The sequence below is a fragment of the Ambystoma mexicanum genome, chromosome 5p (genome assembly GCF_040938575.1).
Source record: "Ambystoma mexicanum isolate Mex_15411 chromosome 5p, UKY_AmexF1_1, whole genome shotgun sequence".
Classification (NCBI taxonomy): domain Eukaryota; kingdom Metazoa; phylum Chordata; class Amphibia; order Caudata; family Ambystomatidae; genus Ambystoma; species Ambystoma mexicanum.
The window spans coordinates 439811299-439831352 of record NC_090930.1 but is presented as its reverse complement, the minus strand read 5'-3'; the positions used below and the strand labels follow the sequence as shown (position 1 = coordinate 439831352).

Below are 20054 nucleotides of genomic sequence, written 5' to 3'. Positions count from 1 at the left end.
ATATTCATGAGCATGTGAATCCATGCCAGACCCCATGCTGGAGAAATATTTCCTCTGTGCATCTATGTGAAAAGTAAAATTGGATGTGTGCAATTAGCACCTCGTACCTCAGGCCTTGGACTAGGTGCAGGTGAAGTAACCCTTATTGGATTTGCCATTCAAGCGTCCCTAGAGGTCGGTTTGACTCATTGTCGGCTTACAGTCTTCCTTCTCGTTTCTGGTTGATGCAAGGATTCTCTTGCACTGCTCATGTTCGTTGGTTGGCTAGCTACTGCACGGGCTATTTGCCCTCCTCACATTCATTGTTGGACACACTCCTTTAGTGAAGCAGGGGATCAGGGTGGGGATGTGGTGGGAGGGTCTACCTCACAGTAGTAAACAGCAACGTGCTACAGGCATTGGCAGATGTCATCTCCACCATGCTGCCTGTATAAGGATTGTAGGAGTAAACATTTGGAAAGGACCTAACGGGAACAGGGTATCTTCTTGCAACCTAACTCCTGATTGCCCCATATATAGTATAACAAACCCTCATTGGACGAGTAGACAAAATAACACATTGTACATTGGCAGCTTCATGCCAGAAACATTCTGCTTCTCAACACCCCATCTCTCTTTTTTGTTAGAAATAGTTTGGTCATAGGTAGTGCAAGTCCAACCATATGCACCAAATCCTGACAATGGGATAAAGCTGAGAGCACTGGTTTGGATTTAAATTGATTTTAAATGTTGCACTGTGTACTTTTACAGAACAGTGTTGCACACACTAAGGAGAACGCTAGATATAATACATGTTAACATGCCCCATCTGATTCAGGAGATGTACATCCAGTCCTGCCACTTTGAATTCTGTGACTTGTAGTACCGTGTTTATAAAGGGAAAATCAATGATAGCATTACCAAAGGAGCATATTCCGAGTGACATGTATGAGATATTTATTTCTTCCATAGCTGCGCTTTTGACCATTAACAGTGTGCTTCCTTAAAATAAGTAAACGTCAGAGGAGTACTCCCAGAGTGCTTTGAAACTTTCTTAATCTGGGAAAGATTCCTAAACATGTGCACACACATTACTAGTTACAACTGCGTCTTGCACTGTATGAATTCGGACTGACAGCAGCAAGACTGCAAAGGGTGAGTGGGGCCCCTTGTGACTACATTAGTGACAGGGTGGGGTCGCACATTTGGGAGGGGGGCGGCTGGGATCAGCCTTCCATCTATTTCATGACCCTAACTTAATTAACTGTCCTGGGAACATAAGTACCAACACTGTAAATGCATGTTTTCATTCTCCAATCTCCTTTGACATATTGGAAGTAAAAAAGAGGCGCATGGCAAGCATGTTTCAAAGAGTTGAGAATCCGGGTCTGCTTTCAGGTGCACCTGTCACAGCCCTCTCCACCCAGGGCCAAAAAACGGCATGGCCCGGGGTTCTCAAAAATGCATGTGCATGTCACAAAAACATGTTTCAGAATCAGGGTCATGCATTTTCTGTGCATCTGGATGGTGTATCACGCACACCGATAAACACAAATATTTTGAAAAGTGGGCCCTTGTGTTTTAAAAATAGTTGTGAGAGTTTCTTTTCATTCCATTTACTCCTGCACTCATCAATGACATCAAAAGCAATATATTTAATCTACACATCGTAAATCAGAGCTGAATTTGAACAACGTTGGAATGTTTGTAACATCTCCTTGGGCTCTTACTATTGTGACTCTGTTGGAGAATTGACTCACGCGCCGTGAGAGCTGCTCTTACCACCCTAGGATGACCCGCTTCCTTCGCACCCGGCTTTTGCCCTATAATGTTGTTCTTTAACATTATTCATGAGTTTCATATGCTTCATTCATGCAGTGCTGCACAGCCCCTTGAGTATCTGTATTACTAGTGGGAGAAATCACCTGAAACTGAATCCCACTTGTAGGACTATTTCTTTTTCTTTTTTGGTGGCGGAACTAAAGCACAAATGCAGAAAGACACTCATTTTCCCAATAGTGCGAAGTTATGATTCTGAAATTGCTGCTTTTCTAGTAAATTTATTTATTTTTAGCTTTTACTCAGTGGGAACATTTAGATGAAATAAATAGGGATTTGAATTTCATCAGCAGGGCAAACGTTGTACCATAATCATCCCAGTGCAGGTCTTGGAAAATCCAATGTACCCAACCCTGCCTGTGCGCATTTGCTACCTCTTCATTGCATTCTCGCTTTAACTTGCAGAAGGCGACAATAACCCCCCATACCCGAAGATACACTTACCATGGCAGCAGCAGCTGTCTGGTTCACCTGATGCTGAGCCGCCTTGATTTTGGCTTGCAGGTGTGCAGGGGGGTGAAAGTACTTGCATTTCTCCCTTGAACATCGGCCTTTGATGTAATCCATGCACACTGTAACAGTGTTCTCATTCGTATCAACCATTGCCATATCGACAGGGTGAGCGTATCGGCAGTCATTCTCACCACGTGTGCAATTTCCCCGCTGAAATTCTCGGCAAACCTAGAAGAAGATATGGCAATGAATCTGCATGTTGCCTATGTCACTTTGCCACTGCCTTAGGGGTGCAATCTGGCAGAAGTACCACAAACGCACAGTCTATGCATCCCACCCGGAGAAGGTGGGCCTGGTCCCAAACGAAAGCTCTTCCATTTTAATAACATCCTGGAACAGAACAACATCTTCCACTGAACATCGTCATTAACAATGGCATCATTACAAATAGGGACAACATCCTAGATTTTAGAACACAATCAATAATAACGACAGCTCACAAACTGTCCCATGTCTGCATAAACAGCTCCTTTGATTTTTTTTAAGGGAAAAGGCAAAACATAAGCAACAACATTTGCAGTTCAAAAGCAGCTTTGCTGGAAGTACTCACGGCTACGTGGCCCACCCTTGACCATCGATAAAACAATTCTATCCACAAAGAGATGACAGAAGCACATAACGACGGAGTTGCAAGTGGCCACATGCCTTCATTTTAGGAGCAACAGTCATTAGTCCTAGATTTTTAGCCAGGATCCTTGAGCATGCCGAGACCCACTGGCCATACTTTTATTGCAAAATAGAACTCACAGTTGAAAAAACAAGGGGCTGATAAATAGAAATTGGACAAACTAAATACAGGTGTCCCTGTTGGCAGAAAGCCAGTTCACAGTGCTGTCATTAAAACGACTGAACTTCTCTTAAAGAGAATCCTTTCTAGGACATATTTCTGATCATCATTATTGCATCACGTTTTATCAGAAAGCTTATCTTCGGGCTTTTATACCTGTACACAGATGGGTCATTCATAGAAAATTGCCTTTTTAGTTGGTTCCAGTATACCTGCTTCATTACACAAGTTAAAACTACAAACATATACTTGTCATAACAATATACACTGAGCGGCTGGCAGGGGCTTACAAGCTTGTAACAACCTCCTGATCCAACTTTGAGGCCAGGGCATAGTGAGGGCCTTAATGCAAATGCAGGCCTTGCACAGTTACCAGCCATCAAAGCACAACTCTGAGGTATGATCATGTGTGCCAGGGTGCCAATGTTTTTTTAAAGAGAACTCGGAAAACTAAAAACAAAGATGGCAACCATGTTCATACATCATGCAGTATCACTCCCAATTCAACCAACTACGATACAGCACAACCTACCTACCTCCCACTTACACCACCAAACCACACTTCCACTGCCCACATCGAACATACCATCAGAAACCCTCCCATCAAAACCTCAATGGGCCTCATTACGACCCTGGCGGTAAGGGGTTAACGCCAGCGTTAGCTGCGCCGACCCCTTACCGCCAATTACGAGGTCCCCTAGCGCCATGGTGCTTTTAACACCTGCTTTTAGCAGGTGTTAAAATCCATGGCGCTAAGGGACAATGGAGTTAATTACGCCACCGTAATTTACGGTGGCGTAATTAACGCCTTCCCCACTCCCATTATGCCCTATGGGGCAAAAATGGGAATGGGGAAGGGTAAATGGGGATTGGGGACTTACCGCCCCGCCTAGGTCGGAATGGGGCGGTAAGTCCGCCAACCACCATGGCGTAAACGTAGTTTACGCCATGGTGGTAAAGTCACGGCCCAGGCGGTAACTTACCGCCTGGGTCGTAATGAGGCCCAATGCCTCTACATTGCACCTTCATTACCGTCAGATTCATTTTGACGCACGCCCCTGACATACACAACGCAATCACATGTAAAAACCTAGATATCATCACCATTTACGAAACCTGGCTTCACGCAGCTTCTGACCCTCCAATTTTCATTGCTATACCACCAGGATATTCTATCCTCCGGCGGAACAGATTAACATGCAGAGGTGGCGTTGTAGACTAGACTATCCTCATCAAGGCTCTCATTACCAGCCGCCCACCTAACTGTGACTTCTTGTCTGTGAAACTATTGCTATACCTCCAACACCACCATCTCTGTCCACTTTATCTATCGATCCCCAAGTCCCACCCTCTCCTTCGAAGAGGACCTCCTATGGCTTCTCACCACCAATTTGAACCCTAACTAAAAACGTTTACTTTTAGACAATCTCAACCTTGGCCTCAACAACACTAGAAATTTAGATGCATTTTCCTTAGCTAACGCCCTAAATGCCCCTGGCTTCTCCCAGCGTATACTAGCCCCCCCCACCTACTAAGGCGCACACTTGATTGGCTCACAGACTGTAACGCTCACCTGATTCCCGCAGAGGCGCCGGTCTTGACTGGGTGAATGCCGTATCTTCAAAGGTGATGTGTAACACACGGTTGGCTCTTTGGGCTGGACCTCTGTGCACTGTATGTCTGACTCGAAGAGTAAGATGTCTGCAGATAGAAAATATGGGATTAATGAACTGGGGTTATTGGGTGCTTCTCTCCTCTTCCCTTTCTCTTCTCCTGTAGAACCCCAAAGGTTAACGCCCTCACCTTAGGTAAGTGAACGCCGAGCTCTCCATCTGCCTCGGGGCAGGGTGCCGTAACCAGTTTCTTCACTGGATAAGGGTTCAGGCCTCTTGACCTCAGAGGACTGCTGTCCGTCATTAACTGCACGAACGGTAAGTTCTGGGCACTTCAAATGTCTTAAAAGTCTTTTTTAATGATATCTCTTGTTTTGCAGGGTTCCGGCGATGGCGGATGGCGGGCTGATGAGAGTTGAGGATTGAACCCGCGTGAGGAATAGAAGCGCCTGGAAGCACGTAAGTAAGCGCTTGTAGCCTGCTTCACGATGCGCACTAACTGTCCCTTTTATCTTGCAGGTACAAGTTCGGAGCTTTAGAGAAGCTGAAGGGTGCTGGAATATCCACTGGATTCGGCGTGGGAAGGAGTAATGGCACGTGAGTAATAAAGTTGCCCAATGTCTTTAAACGCACCTTCTTTTGTCTTTCAGATGCGGGATGCAGCGCCGAAGGCCTCCGGAGCGTGCGAAGAGCTGGTAAGCTTTTGTCTTTCAGATGCCAGAATGCAGCGCGAGGCGTTGGTGACAGCCGATGGACCAGGTAAGAGATGCGCTGCCACTGAAGACCGTAGTGCTAACCTGTTCTTTCTTTGTCTTTACAGGTGCTACTGAAGACTGGATTCCAGGATGGTAAGCCTTTGTACCCTTAGGCCCAGGATCAGAAGCAGAAGACACGATGAGCGTTCTGCTGCAGAGAATGCAGAATAACACAAAGCAAGATTCATCCATCGGGTGTGGTTTAAATAGCCTCCTGTAGTACTTAGGTGTCTCCTTCCACAGCCGCGCCTAGGTAAGAAAAGAGTTCCTGCTTTCCAGAAGAGTTCCAGTGTTCTGAACCTAGGGAGTGGCTCCTGCCCCACCCAACAGAAAAAGTAGTCCCAAACAGAAGAGGATCAGGGGTTCAACTGGCAGGTAAGTAAGCAGCATGGTCTGCTGCAGGTAAGTCCACCCAAGCATTATGAGCCCGGCGCTTCCAGCGCTGGGACTGGGCATCTTTATGAGCCTGGTGCCACTGGCGCCAGGACAGGGTCCAAAAGGTCCCAATTGGGACTGGCTGGCACTCGGAACCGGGGTTATGGGTCTGCTTCCAAGGGAGTCGGGCAAGTCCTGATCTTTTGGAAGCAGAGATCATGACAGCACCCCCCCTCAAAGCCCCTCCCAAACCGGGCTTCTCCGGGGGTTTGGGCTTGTTAGGAAATGTTTGATGAAATCTTTTGATTAGACGAGGCGCGTGGACATATTCTGCAGGTTCCCAGGATCTTTCTTGGGGACCGTAGCCTTTCCAGTCAATCAGGTAAAATAGTTTAGATTTGGAGATCTTGGAATCCAGGATGCTTTTGACTTCAAACTCGAGTTCTCCATCAACTAGAATAGGTTTTGGAGATGTAGTTAGTCGGGTTTGAGGTTGCACGGGTTTTAATAGAGAGACGTGGAAGACCGGATGTATCTTCATGTGAGGGGGCAAGTCCAACTTGACCGCTACTGGATTTACTATGGTAGTGATGGAATAGGGACCAAGGTATCTTGGGTTGAATGTGCGTGGTCCTTTTAGAGGTAGATATTTGGTGGATAACCAGACTTGATCTCCTACTTGATATTGGGGGGCTTCCTTCCGATGTTGGTCTGCTCCTTTCTTGTATTGTTCTTTAGCCCTTTGAAGGTGAGAAACGGCTTCCTTAAAGGCTTGGGCGATTGTAGAATGCAGGTGGTCTACTGCTGGTGTTCCAAGATCTTGGAGTGGATCCAACTCCGAGGTTCGAGGGTGACTACCGTATAAAAGAAAAAACGGGGTTTTCCCAGTTCCCGAGTGGACAGAGTTATTGTAGGCATATTCGGCTATCCAAAGGATATCTTTCCAAGTTTTTTCAGTTTGTTGTAGCATGCAGCACAAATACTGTTCCAGAGTTTGATTGGTCCTCTCGGTTTGTCCGTCGGTTTGAGGGTGGTGGCTGGTCGAAAGTCTCACATCAATTTGAGCCGACCGACAGCAACTTTGCCAAAAATGAGAAATAAATTGACTACCTCGATCCGAAATTAGAACTGAAGGAAAACCGTGCAGTCGGATGATGTTTTCGAGAAATTCTCGGGCCAGAGTTGCTGCTGTTGGTAAGCCTTTGAGTGGAATGAAATGCGCCATCTTGGAGAATAGGTCCACGATTACTAGGATCGTATTGTATCCGGAGCATGGAGGTAGATCGGTGATGAAGTCCATAGAAAGCGTATGCCAAGGGCGAGGCGGGATGTCAATAGGGCGTAAGAGGCCGGCTGGTTTTTCCTTTTGACTCTTATTTTGGGCGCATACTCCACAGGACATTATAAAGTCTCTGATATCTTTTTTCCAAGACGGCCACCAGAAGTAGCGCTTGATCTTTTCCGAGGTCTTGGTCATACCGGGATGTCCTTCCATTAAAGAATCGTGATAACAAGAGATTACCTTTTTCTGTAAATCTGTGCTGGGCAGGTATAACCGTTTTTGGAAATATAATAGGTTGTCCTTCACCGTAAAGTCCTTTCCCTGCAGATGCCAATTCTGTATGTCTGCTGGAGTTACCAGTAGCCTGGCTTTATCCTTAACTTCCTCTATGGATTGTGTGGCGATTACACCTAGAATTCTTTGTTCGGGAATGATAGGTACAGGTTTAGGATTGATCAAATGTTCTTCCACTCCCATCCGAGAAAGGGCATCAGCTTTACCGTTTTTTGTACCAGGTCGATAGGTAATTATGAAGTCAAACTCAGCAAAGAATAGTGCCCAACGGAGTTGCCTAGAGGATTGAGCTTTTGCGGTTTTCAAATATTGCAGGTTTCGGTGATCTGTAATCACAGTAACGGTGTCTCGGGCCCCCAGAAGATAATGCTGCCCAGCCTTAAAGGCGGACTTGATAGCTAGAAGTTCCTTATCAGTAATAGTGTAATTGATTTCAGGAGGCGAGAATTTGTGGGACCAAAATGCCACGGGATGCATCTGATTGGTTACTGGGTCCTTTTGTGATAGAACTGCCCCCATGGCAAGGCTCGAAGCATCAGTTTCAACGATGTAGGGGAGTTCTGGGCGAGGATGTTTTAAGATCGGTGCAGAGATAAATCTAGTCTTCAAATTCTGGAAAGCTTGTTCCGCCTCGGTAGACCATTCAAAACGTTTGTTTTTCTTTAACAAGGCGGTGATGGGCTGGACTATTCGAGAGAATTCGGGGATAAACATGCGGTAAAAGTTAGCGAAGCCTAACATGCTTTGAACACCTTTTACGGAGGATGGCGATGGCCATTTGAGAATTGCATCGACCTTCTTTGAATCCATACGCACTCCGCTAGGTGATAATATGAATCCCAAGAATTCAACTTCAGTCACGTTGAAAACACATTTTTCCAACTTAGCGAAAAGTTTGTGTTGACGCAATCTCTCGAGGACCATTTTCACGTGTTTCCGTTGTTCAGTTTCCGATGAAGAATAAACGAGGATGTCGTCAATGTAAACAACAACACACACATCTATGAGCTCTCTGAGGACATCGTTCATAAAATATTGAAAGGCGGCCGGGGCATTGCAAAGTCCGAAGGGCATGACCTGATATTCAAATAGCCCATACTTGGTGCGGAAGGCCGTCTTCCATTCATCGCCCTCTTTTACTCGTACCAAGTGGTAGGCTCCTCTAAGATCCAGCTTTGTATATATGCATGCTTTTCTGACTTGGTCCAGGAGTTCAGGGATCAAAGGTAACGGATATCTATTCTTAACGGTGATCTGGTTCAGGGCGCGATAATCTATACAAGTTCTAAGGTCCCCTTCTTTTTTTGGAACGAAGAACAAAGCTGAGGAAGCAGGGGACTTGGAAGGACGAATAAACCCATTCGCTAGGTATTGATCCAGGTATTGTCGGAGGTGAAGATTCTCAGGCTCGGTGAGGGCATAAATTCTACTACAAGGAGGAGTAGATCCAGGTATCAGGTCTATCTGGCAGTCATAAGACCTATGAGGAGGTAGAGAGTTAGCCTGATCCTTCCGGAAAACATCTTGGAATTCTAGGTATTCAGGAGGTAACTGGGGAGCCTCCGAGGAAATTGTTGCCAGTGCAACACCAGGTCGAGGGTGACAAGTAGAGACACATTCCGGAAACTGAACCGTTCTTGCTCGCCAATCGATCTGAGGATTGTGCTTCTCTAACCAAGGAATTCCTAGAATAATCTGGAACTGAGGGGCCTTGATCACATCGAACACGATCTTCTCATGGTGTCCATCTTGACTTACTAGCGTCACTTCTTGGGTGGTATGCATTACTGGTCCGGAGGCTATCTCCGTACCATCCACCGTAGTAATGACGTCCTTTACAGCCTTTGGACAAAGAGTCAGATTCATCCTCAAAACCATTTCATGATCCACATAATTGCCGATGGCACCGCTGTCGACGTAAGCTTCAATCGCATGTAATCGATCCGGATGTTCAGGGCTAATGAGGACCATAGGTATCACGAAATGCGAGGTCACGGAACTGGTTTTAACGCTCGGCAAGAGGACCTCTATTCTTGTCGGGCAAGGTCGTTTCCCTGCTCAGAGTTTGTGACCCTGGTAACTGCAGCTCCTACTGCCTTCTTGGCTGGTTTCACCGGACAGTCTCGAAGAAAGTGCCCCGAGTTTCCGCAATAGAGGCATAATTGCAGCTGTTTTCTCCTTTCCCGCTCCTTTTGTGTTAGTGGTCCTTTCAGGCCCCCTATTTGCATGGGTTCCCCAGAGTCTACTCCTTTGGTAGGAGTTGGTGGTTTGGAAAATACTCGAGCATCAAACTTGGAACGATCGGCCTTCCTGTTCTGCAGTCTGTGGTCAATTTGAACGACTAAGTCAATATAGTCCGAACAGTCTTGCGGGGGATTCACTACTTGGGCTAACACATCTTTGAGCTCTCCATGTAGACCTCTATAAAACAGCGTAATCCTTTTGTTCTCAGGCCATCGAGTTTCCACTATCAGTCTGTTGAAAGACGCAATATAAGCCAAAAGGTCTTGATTACCTTGTCGCAATGAAAGGAGCTCATTGTCCAAGGCCTGCCCCTGTGAATGTCTTGCAAACAGTTTTTCCATACTGAGCTGAAAAGCTTGAAAATCATGGAGAACCGGATCATCTTGATTAACTAGAGGGATCGACCAGTCTGCCGCATTGCCACTAAGGCACAAAAGCACGAAAGCTACCTTAGCTTGATCAGTTGGAAAGGCTGCTGGCCGGCATAAGAAGTGCAACCGGCACTGATTAATAAATACTGCAAACCTCTTTGGGTCACCAGAAAATCGTTCGGGCGGAGCCAGAGGTACATTCCCAGGTAGGTTGATCTGCACTGGGTTCGTAGAGGATGTTGAAGGAAGATTTGCCCCTGATGCGGGTAACGGAGTTTGTCCGGCTTGTGACTGTAGCAATTGTCTAGCGAGATCGTCTGTTCGCTCCTTGGAAATAATCAGTTCCCTTCTTAGAGCATTCGTTTCCTGACGGGCTGCATGCACTTCTGCTCTTAGTTCCCCAAGTAACTGGGCTAGCTGGTCGGTATCCGAGGTTTCCATAGCGCCTGGGTGGGAGTTTTGCGGTAGGCTTTGTGTTCTGTAACGCTCACCTGATTCCCGCAGAGGCGCCGTTCTTGACTGTGTGAATGCCGTATCTTCAAAGGTGATGTGTAACACACGGTTGGCTCTTTGGGCTGGACCTCTGTGCACTGTATGTCTGACTCGAAGAGTAAGATGTCTGCAGATAGAAAATATGGGATTAATGAACTGGGGTTATTGGGTGCCTCTCTCCTCTTCCCTTTCTCTTCTCCTGTAGAACCCCAAAGGTTAACGCCCTCACCTTAGGTAAGTGAACGCCGAGCTCTCCATCTGCCTCGGGGCAGGGTGCCGTAACCAGTTTCTTCACTGGATAAGGGTGCAGGCCTCTTGACCTCAGAGGACCGCTGTCCGTCGTTAACTGCACGAACGGTAAGTTCTGGGCACTTCAAATGTCTTAAAAGTCTTTTGTAATGATATCTCTTGTTTTGCAGGGTTCCGGCGATGGCGGATGGCGGGCTGATGAGAGTTGAGGATCGAACCCGCGTGAGGAATAGAAGCGCCTGAAAGCACGTAAGTAAGCGCTTGTAGCCTGCTTCACGATGCGCACTAACTGTCCCTTTTATCTTGCAGGTACAAGTTCGGAGCTTTAGAGAAGCTGAAGGGTGCTGGAATACCCACTGGATTCGGCGTGGGAAGGAGTAATGGCACATGAGTAATAAAGTTGCCCAATGTCTTTAAACGCACCTTCTTTTGTCTTTCAGAGGCGGGATGCAGCGCCGAAGGCCTCCGGAGCGTGCGAAGAGCTGGTAAGCTTTTGTCTTTCAGATGCCAGAATGCAGCACGCGGCGTTGGTGACAGCCGATGGACCAGGTAAGAGATGCGCTGCCACTGAAGACCGTAGTGCTAACCTGTTCTTTCTTTGTCTTTATAGGTGCTGCTGAAGACTGGATTCCAGGATGGTAAGCCTTTGTTCCCTTAGGCCCAGGATCAGAAGCAGAAGACACGATGAGCGTTCTGCTGCAGAGAATGCAGAATAACACAAAGCAAGATTCATCCATTGGGTGTGGTTTAAATAGCCTCCTGTAGTGCTTAGGTGTCTCCTTCCACAGCCACGCCTAGGTAAGAAAAGAGTTCCTGCTTTCCAGAAGAGTTCCAGTGTTCTGAACCTAGGGAGTGGCTCCTGCCCCACCCAACAGGAAAAGTAGTCCCAAACAGAAGAGGATCAGGGGTTCAACTGGCAGGTAAGTAAGCAGCATGGTCTGCTGCAGGTAAGTCCACCCAAGCATTATGAGGCCGGCGCTTCCAGCGCTGGGATTGGGCATCTTTATGAGCCTGGTGCCACTGGTGCAGGGACAGGGTCCAAAAGGTCCCAATTGGGACTGGCTGGCACTCGGAACCGGGGTTATGGGTCTGCTTCCAAGGGAGTCGGGCAAGTCCTGATCTTTTGGAAGCAGAGATCATGACACAGACCTTGTAACACCTTAACCCTTTCAAACACGCCCTGCCCCTGGGTCAGCCGACCACATCATTTCCTTCTCCATCTCCACTGCTGAACACCCAACTAACGCTCCTACCGCCCTGCCCGTTGCATTATCACGTTGCATAGGAAACCTCACTAAAGACTGTCCTCTCCCCCGGTAGCCAACCAACGCCACGTCTCACTCCCCATGACCAATCCCACCATTCTTTTTGACCACTACAGCAACCAGATCTCCCAAGCCGTAAATGCACTTGCCCCCTTAGAACAGTGCAAGGCTAAACGTACTACACACAAAATTGCGTGGTTCACCCCCGAGCTTCAAGCTATTTGCACTAGAAAATTAACTATCAAGGCAGATTGGCGGAAAGCCCCTTCTGATGCTAACAAATCACGCTTGACTACCAACGCTAAAGAATACAAGCAGGTTATTCACGCCAGCAAAGCTTCCATCTACAGCGACAGAATTGCCAATGCTAAATCGGACTCACGACAACTCCTGCATGAACTTGAGACTCCTAACACCTCCCCCTGCGCCTGGCCAACTTCACTAAAGACGATTCCTGGTGTAGCAAGTTGCAAGATGCCCTCCTGATTGTCACACTCCAAGATAAGATCCTCAGAAAACAAGTTTGCCACCCCCAACAAGCCCAAGCACACTGCACCCTCACAACCTCCCCCTACACCACCCTCCTATCTCCCTTCAACTTTCATCTAGTCACTGAATCTGAAGTAGCCCACCTCAAAGGCCTCAAACCATCATGCTGTAAAAGCGGTGGCTGCCCAACATCACTTATTAAGGACTGTGCCGAGACCCTCTTGCCCCTCAGCACTGACATTATCAACTCCTCCTTTGCATCTGGTTCCATCCCAGCTAGACTCAAGGAAGCTTGGATCTCGGGCCTCCCTAAAAAGTCCCCACTCAATCCATCCATCCCTATTAATTACCACCCCATCACCACTGTCCCTGTTATGCTAAAAATCCTGGACCATGTGGCCTAACTCCAGATCGAAGACTATCTAAAACTACACCACATCCTCAGCCCCAGCCAGTCAGGATTTCGCCCAAGATACGGAACTGAATCTGCCTTTCTGGACCTTTTCAAACCAACTCAATGACATCAGAGACACAAGCAAACTAGCCCTTCTACACCTACTAGACTTCTCTGCTGCCTTCGGCCTTATCGACCACCAAACCCTTTGACATCATCTCTCCACGGCTGCTAACTTCTCCCTTGAAGCAACTCAATGGACTGCCTCCTTTCTTGTGGATGGTACCTTTTGAGAGCTGGCCAGCGACTCTGTCTGTTGGCCCCTAAACCCTATCTCCTGCCAAGCTTCACAAGGCTCCTGCATCTCCCCCACACTCTATAATATTTACACAGAACTCCTCTTCAATCACCTGTACACCCTCAACATCACATACACAAGCTATGTGGACGATACGCAAATCCTCCTTCCTCTCACTGACGATTAGTCTCAGGACACCATCACACTCAATTCCATCTGTGAAACTATCCAGGCCTGGATGGCATCCCATCTGCTCTGCCTAAACGATGACAAAACGGAAATCCTGCTCGTGGGCACTCGAGCCCTACTCACTAATCTTCTTGACTCAGCCTACTGAGCCTTTATGATAGACGGAAACACAATCCAGGTCTCACTGGTAGTTAAAACACTGGGAGTCTACCTCAACGCCACCATTAACATGAAGCAACACACACCAGTGCCTCCTCAGCTGCCCACACTACGAAACTTAAACTTAAAACTATAAACGCCAGCAAACCATTTCTCTCCATCAACAATCGCCTCACCATTGCACAATCCATTATCAGTTCCAAATTAGACTACAGCAATGCTCTCCTATTGGGCACCACAGAAAGAAACATCAGCAAGCTCCAGCTTATCCAGAACGACGCCCTACGGGTCACCCTCGGCCTCTGCAAGCACAATCACATCACAGCAGTCAGGAAAATGGTTCCTTGGCATTCGATTCGGGAACTTATCAAATTTAAAGTTCTCTCCATCACTCACTGATGCCTTACCAATGTTGCCCAGGCATATTTATCACAAAGACTTGAAAAAACGAAATTCACAGGACCCACTTGCTCAACTAACTGCCATCTTCTTATCGCCCCTAGATTCAAGCGTAGTTGTCCTTTCTGAGACCCCTTAGTTCCCTCTTCACCCCTTGTTTAAACACTCTCCTCACCTGAACTGCTGGAATCGATGCTTTCAAATGGCAGGTTTCATCTGGTTAGCTAATCCTTCTCCTTTTTAGGTGATAAATGCCTGTCACGGAAGGAAGCCACAGTGAATTCTGATGAGACAGCAATCCTGTGGCTCCTTTTTTGGGGGTAAGCCGAAAATCAAGGGAAAGAGCCAAGCCGGCAGAAAAAACCCTTATGTGGCACAAAGATGGACTCTCTCCAACTCCACGGAAGAACCTCTGAGGTGGAATGGCTGGCGGGGAAGAAACTGCAGCAGGGAGAAAGTCACTGGCTTGGTTGCGAAGAGAATCAGCAGCACAAATTGAGCAGGTAGGTGTGGTTAAAGTCCGGAATCCTGGACGGAACCCAGGAAACACAGACCACAGATAAGCGGAAGAAAGGAGGAAGTATCCGGAGTGCCGGCAGCAGGAGGAACCAGGAGGAGAGGGGAAAGAGACGGGAGCAGAGGAAAGAGCGGACGCCGTGCCTCGAGGAAAGAAGACGTGGGCTCGAGAAAACTAGGAGACAGGTAGGATGCAGCGGAGCTGCGGAGCGAAGGATCTTCGCACAAGAAGCGAAGCCAGAGGGAGAGGAGGAAAACAAGGTCCAAGCGGAGTGTCAGTAGCACACAAGCATTGACCCGGAAGCCGTTAACAATCCAGAGGGGTGCAACGCAGAGTCCGCCGGGAGGAGGAGTAATAAGTACTCCCGATGGGCTCCGCGCCACAAAAGCTAGAACGGCACCCGGAGCAACAACAAAGAGGAAGGACTACAGCCCTCTAAACCCATATCGCAATTGCCAATGCAGAAGAATCCGCCAGTCTCGGCGGCGGCGGATGACAGTATGTCCTCCACCCCAGTGCGCAGAACTCCTGGCTTACCCGGATGCAAGAGGTGGAATCTGGCAAGCAACCGGGGGGTGTGTACTTGCAAATCCAGTTCCCATGAGTCCTCCGACTCAGGGTAGCCCTTTCAAGACAACAAGTATTCCAAACAGCCTCGGTAATACCTAGAGTCCTGTATGGAGGAGACCTCATATTCCTCCTTGTCCCTCTTAGGGAAGAGAGCCTGACGGGGAACCGTTCTGCGGTATGGGTCAGTAAAGAATGGTTTCAGAAGGGATGAATGAAAGACCGGGTGGATGCGACTGAGGGTAGGAGGGAGCTGAAGCCTATAAGTGACAGGATTGATCCTGGAGAAGATGGGAAAATGACCCAAGAAACGAGGTGATAGTTTAGAAGGATGTGTCCATCTGGGTAAGAACTTTGTGGACAACCACACCTTGTCGCCTGCCTTCCACTCCGGACAATCCTTGCAGCGTTTGTCGGCCTGACACTTGTTGTGTCTCCTGCTGGCCTCCAGACATTGCAAAGCAGTGGCATGAGCTACCGTAATGTTCTGTAGAACCTCCCATGCTGCTGGGGAGTTGGTGAGACTGGGAACACTAGGTAGGAAAGATTTTGGGTGAATGCCATAGGTACAGTAGAAAGGGGAAAGACCAATGGCAGAGTGCTTGGTGTTGTGTAGGTGAACTCCGTTGTAGGGATCAAGGAGACCCAATTGTCTTGGTGTCGATTGATATAACATCTCAAATACTGCTCCAGAGTGGCATTGAGGCGTTCTGTCTGACCATTGGATTGAGGATGAAACCCTGAGGCGAGAGCTCTTTCGATACCTAGCCGGTTACATAGAGCTTTCCAAAACTTGGAGACTTACTGGCTCCCTCGATCCGAGATAATCTTATCTGGAAGTCCATGTAATTTGAAGATGTCTCTTGCAAAGACTTCAACCATCTTTGTCGCAGTAGGAAGTCCCGGGTGAGCAGAGAAATGTGCCATTTTAGAAAATGTATCCACCGTGACCATAATACACGTACACGATTCGGACAAAGGAAGATCCACTATAAAATCTGTGGATATGAGCCCCCAAGGTCGAGTGGGTAGTTCAGCTTGAGTAAGTAGCCTAAGAGGTCTGCCAGTTGGATATTTAGCCCTGGCACAGATAGGACATGAACTTATGCATTCCAATGTCTCTCTTCTTAAATTGGGCCAGAGAAACGTTCTTGAGATCAGCTCCATGGTATTGTCCAGACCCCTGTGGCCCGCAGTGCGTGGATTGTGGCACCAATTCACAATCTTTTGGCGTAAGGGACCTGTTGGAATGTACAACCGATTTTTATAGAATACCCAGCCATCTTTCTCTTGATAGAGAGCATTGGGGTGAAACGGCAATCGAGAAAGTTCTGGAATGACCGCTGCCTTAACCTCTTGAAAAAAAGAGCCGACTAGCACCATGATCTGGTTTCTGTGAAACATTGGCTCAATACTATTCGAAGTCTTCTCTCTACTCGAATCCTTACGGGACAGTGCGTCTGCCAAGCGATTCAATGATCTGGGAATGTAGGTGATCTGGAAATCGTATTGAGAAAAAAGGTAAGCTCACTGAGCCTTTCTGGAATTTGAACATTCCATATTTTGCAGTACCTTCAGGTTCTTGTGATCGGCCCTTATAGTAAACCGATGTCGAGCCCCCATAAGTAGGTGACGCCACTCTTCACACGCTAGCTTCATCGCCAGTAATTCTTTTTCGAGAACTGAGTAATTAAGTTGGCTAGGAGAGAGGGTTTTCGATAAATAGGCTACTGGATGTTCTACTCCATCGACTGCCTGTAGCAACACTGCCCCAATCGCGATGGCGGAGGCATCAGTCTCCAAGATAAAAGGTACCGTCTGATCCGGATGCCATAGAATCGGGGCTGAACAGAAGAGCCCTTTGAGATGGGCAAAACTCTTCTCAGCTTTGGCCGACCAGTGAAAGGGGAAAGCGCTCTTCTTGAGAAGCCGGGTGATGGGGTACACCACTTCAGAAAAGTTTGGTATGAATCTTCTGTAGAAATTAGATAGTCTTAGAAATCTTTGCACCTCCCGGACTGAAGTAGGGACAGGCCAATCGAGAATGGCCTGAACTTTGTCTTGATCCATGGCTATTCCATCTTCCAACAGAACGTACCCTAGATATTGCACAGAAGGAACAGCAAAAATGCACTTCTCAGCCTTGACCAATAATTGATTCCCTTGAAGACGATCCAAAACTTGAGTGACCTGAAGTATATGTTCCTCCATGTTGGAAGAAAAGATCAGAATATCGTCAAGGTAGATAACTGAAACTGTGAGCATGTCGGAAAACATCCTGTCCATGAACCGTTGGAATACAGCTGGCGCGTTCACCAGTCCAAACGGCATCACCTTGTATTCATATAAACCGAATGGAGTGCGAAAAGCAGTCTTCCGTTCATTGCCCTTGGCTATGCGGAGCAGGTGGTATGCATTCCTAAGGTCGAGTTTAGTAAACACCTTGGCCCCCTGTACTGCCTCGATGATGTCAGTGATCAGTGGCATTGGGTACCGATCCCGAATAGTGACCTTGTTAAGGTCCCTGTAAACAATACAGGGCCAAAGTTCATTGGTTCCTATTTTCTTAATGAAGAACAAAGAAGCCCCTGCGGGTGATTTAGAGGTCTGGATTAGTCCGTTCTCCAAGTTCGTATCCAAATAACTTGGCAGCACCTGCTTCTCAGTCTGAGTGAGGGAGAACATCCTACCAAACGGCACTAGGGCGTTAGTCTCAAGATCGATGGTGCTGTCCTCTGGTCGGTGCGGCGGTAGTTTGGCATGATGATTCTCTTGAAATACGTCTTCAAAGGAGGAGCAATAACGGGGCAGTGCATGAACACCAAGGTGGTTATCCGGAAAAATCTTTACCGACTGAAGGTTGCACCGATTATCCAAAGGAAGACAATTCGTAGTACAGTACGCAGAACAAACGCTCAACTGGTTGTTAGTCCAGTCTATTCGAGGATTGTGCTTCCGGAGCCAGGTGATCCCAAGAATAATGGGGAAATGGGCTGCTCTTATGATATCGAACTTCAGTACTTCTGTGTGTTGATTGATGGTTATGGACAGGTCCTCAGTGGTATGTGTTATAGGACCGGAAGACAAAGGAGACCTGTCCACCCCTACGACCTTCTGACCCTCTTTGCGGGTGATTCTGCGCAGACCCACTCTGTCAGCCCACAGGGTATCCACGAAGTTGCCCGCCGCTCCGCAGTCCAACAAGGCGAAGGACTCCACAAGCTTACCCTCCAGTTTGAGGACCACTGACAGAACCATGAGTCTGGAATCTTCTTTGGAATCCAGAGCTGAGACCGAAAGGGAAACGTAGGGACGAGGAAAAGCGCTTGATAGCCCTCGTACGCCTGTCCCTACTGTCCCTATTGGTGCCGATCTCTTGCTGGGCACCTCTGAGCAGTCCTTCAGAAGATGTTGATCCCAACCACAGTATGCACACAATCCTTTTTCTCTCTGTTTTCGTCTTTCAGCAGCCTACAGAGGTGCTCTTGTAGCCCCAATCTGCATAGGTTCGTCTGGAGACTTGGTAGGAGAGTGTGAAGGGGAAGGATGTGGTAAGGGGCCCGATGGGAATCCTGAAGCTCGTTGTTTACGATGCTCTGACCTTCCTTCTTGAAGTCGATACTCTATGTGAAGAGCGGCGGCGAGTAGATCAGAGAAAGTTGGTGAACGAGGGGATCTGGCCAGCTCGTCTTTTATCTCCTCCTTCAAGCCCCTCCGAAAAGTTGCTTATTGTGCAGGTTCTGGCCAACCCACTCCTGCCGCCAATGTCTTGAAGGAAGAAATATACGATAGGACGTCTAAAGAAACTTGTCTGACATCCAACAAGTCCTCACATGCTGTAAAAGACAGCTCAGGTCTTTCGAAGGTCTGTTTAAGCAGGTTCTGGAAGCGGACAAAATCCTGAAGGATCGCATTAGTGCTTGTTACCAATGGGGTTTCCCAAGCCAGCGCGTTTCCGGTCATATTTGATATTAGAAATCCGACCTTGGCCTGATCAGTGGCGAAGGTATGGGGCCGAAAAGTGAAATACACCGTACAGGCCTCCAAAAACTCTTTCATCTTTTTAGGAGAGCCGTCAAACTTTCCTGAGGAAAGTGCCATGGGTAGTAATTCCATCGGAGGATGTTCTCTTGCAGACACCAATTGTTTGAGAAGGGCATTCTCTGTCTTCACTCCCTGTAGTTCTAGGGACATAGCTTGAAAGGCTTGCCAAAGCTCTTGAACCTGTTCTTCGGCAGTCATCTTGTAATCTTTGGGCGCTGCAATCTGTCGTTTCTGAGACCCCTTAGTTCCCTCTTCACCCCTTGTTTCCACACTCTCCTCACCTGAACTGCTGGAATCGATGCTTTCAGATGGCAGGTTTCGTCTGGTTAGGTAGTCCTCCATTTTAGGTGGTAAATGCCTGTCACAGAAGGAAGCCACCGTGAATGCTGAGGAGACAGCAATCATGTGGCTCCTTTTCCGAGGGCAAGCCGAAAATCAAGAGAAAAAGCCAAGCTGGCAGAAAAAACCCTTATGTGGCACAAAGATGGACTCTCTCCAACTCTGCGGAAGAGCCTCTGAGGTGGAATGGCTGGCGAGGAAGAAACTGCAGCAGGGAGAAAGTCACTGGCGTGGATGGCGAAGAGAATCAGCAGCACGAATTGAGCAGGTAGGTGTGATTAAAGTCCGGAATCCTGGACGGAACCCAGGAAACACACACCACAGGTAAGTAGAAGAAAGGAGGAAGAATCCGGAGCGCCGGCAGCAGGAGGAACCAGGAGGAGAGGGGAAAGAGACAGGAGCGGAGGAAAGAGCGGATGCCGTACCACGAGGAAAGGAGACGCGGGCCCAAGAAAACTAGGAGACAGGTAGGATGCAGCGGAGCTGCGGAGCAAAGGATCTTCGCACAAGAAGCAAAGCCAGAGGGAGAGGAGGAAAACTGACGGTCCAAGCGGAGTGTCAGTAGCACACAAGCGTTGACCCGGAAGCCGTGAAACAATCC

At 47.9% G+C, this 20054-nt stretch overlaps 1 protein-coding gene across 6 annotated transcripts in view; it reads right to left on the bottom strand.

The window, feature by feature from the left end:
• Positions 1 to 20054, bottom strand: part of MBNL3 (muscleblind like splicing regulator 3) — a 690269-nt gene that overhangs the window by 198143 nt on the left and 472072 nt on the right. For 4 of the 6 annotated variants that reach the window (XM_069612836.1, XM_069612834.1, XM_069612837.1 and 1 more), the window contains exon 5: positions 2182 to 2499. In XM_069612836.1, the coding sequence (XP_069468937.1) occupies positions 2197 to 2499 (303 nt within the window). In that variant the 3' untranslated portion in view covers positions 2182 to 2196. Of the gene's footprint in view, positions 1 to 2181; positions 2500 to 20054 lie in introns of those variants that run through there. The other 2 variants (XM_069612838.1, XM_069612839.1) reach the window with 1 other exon arrangement.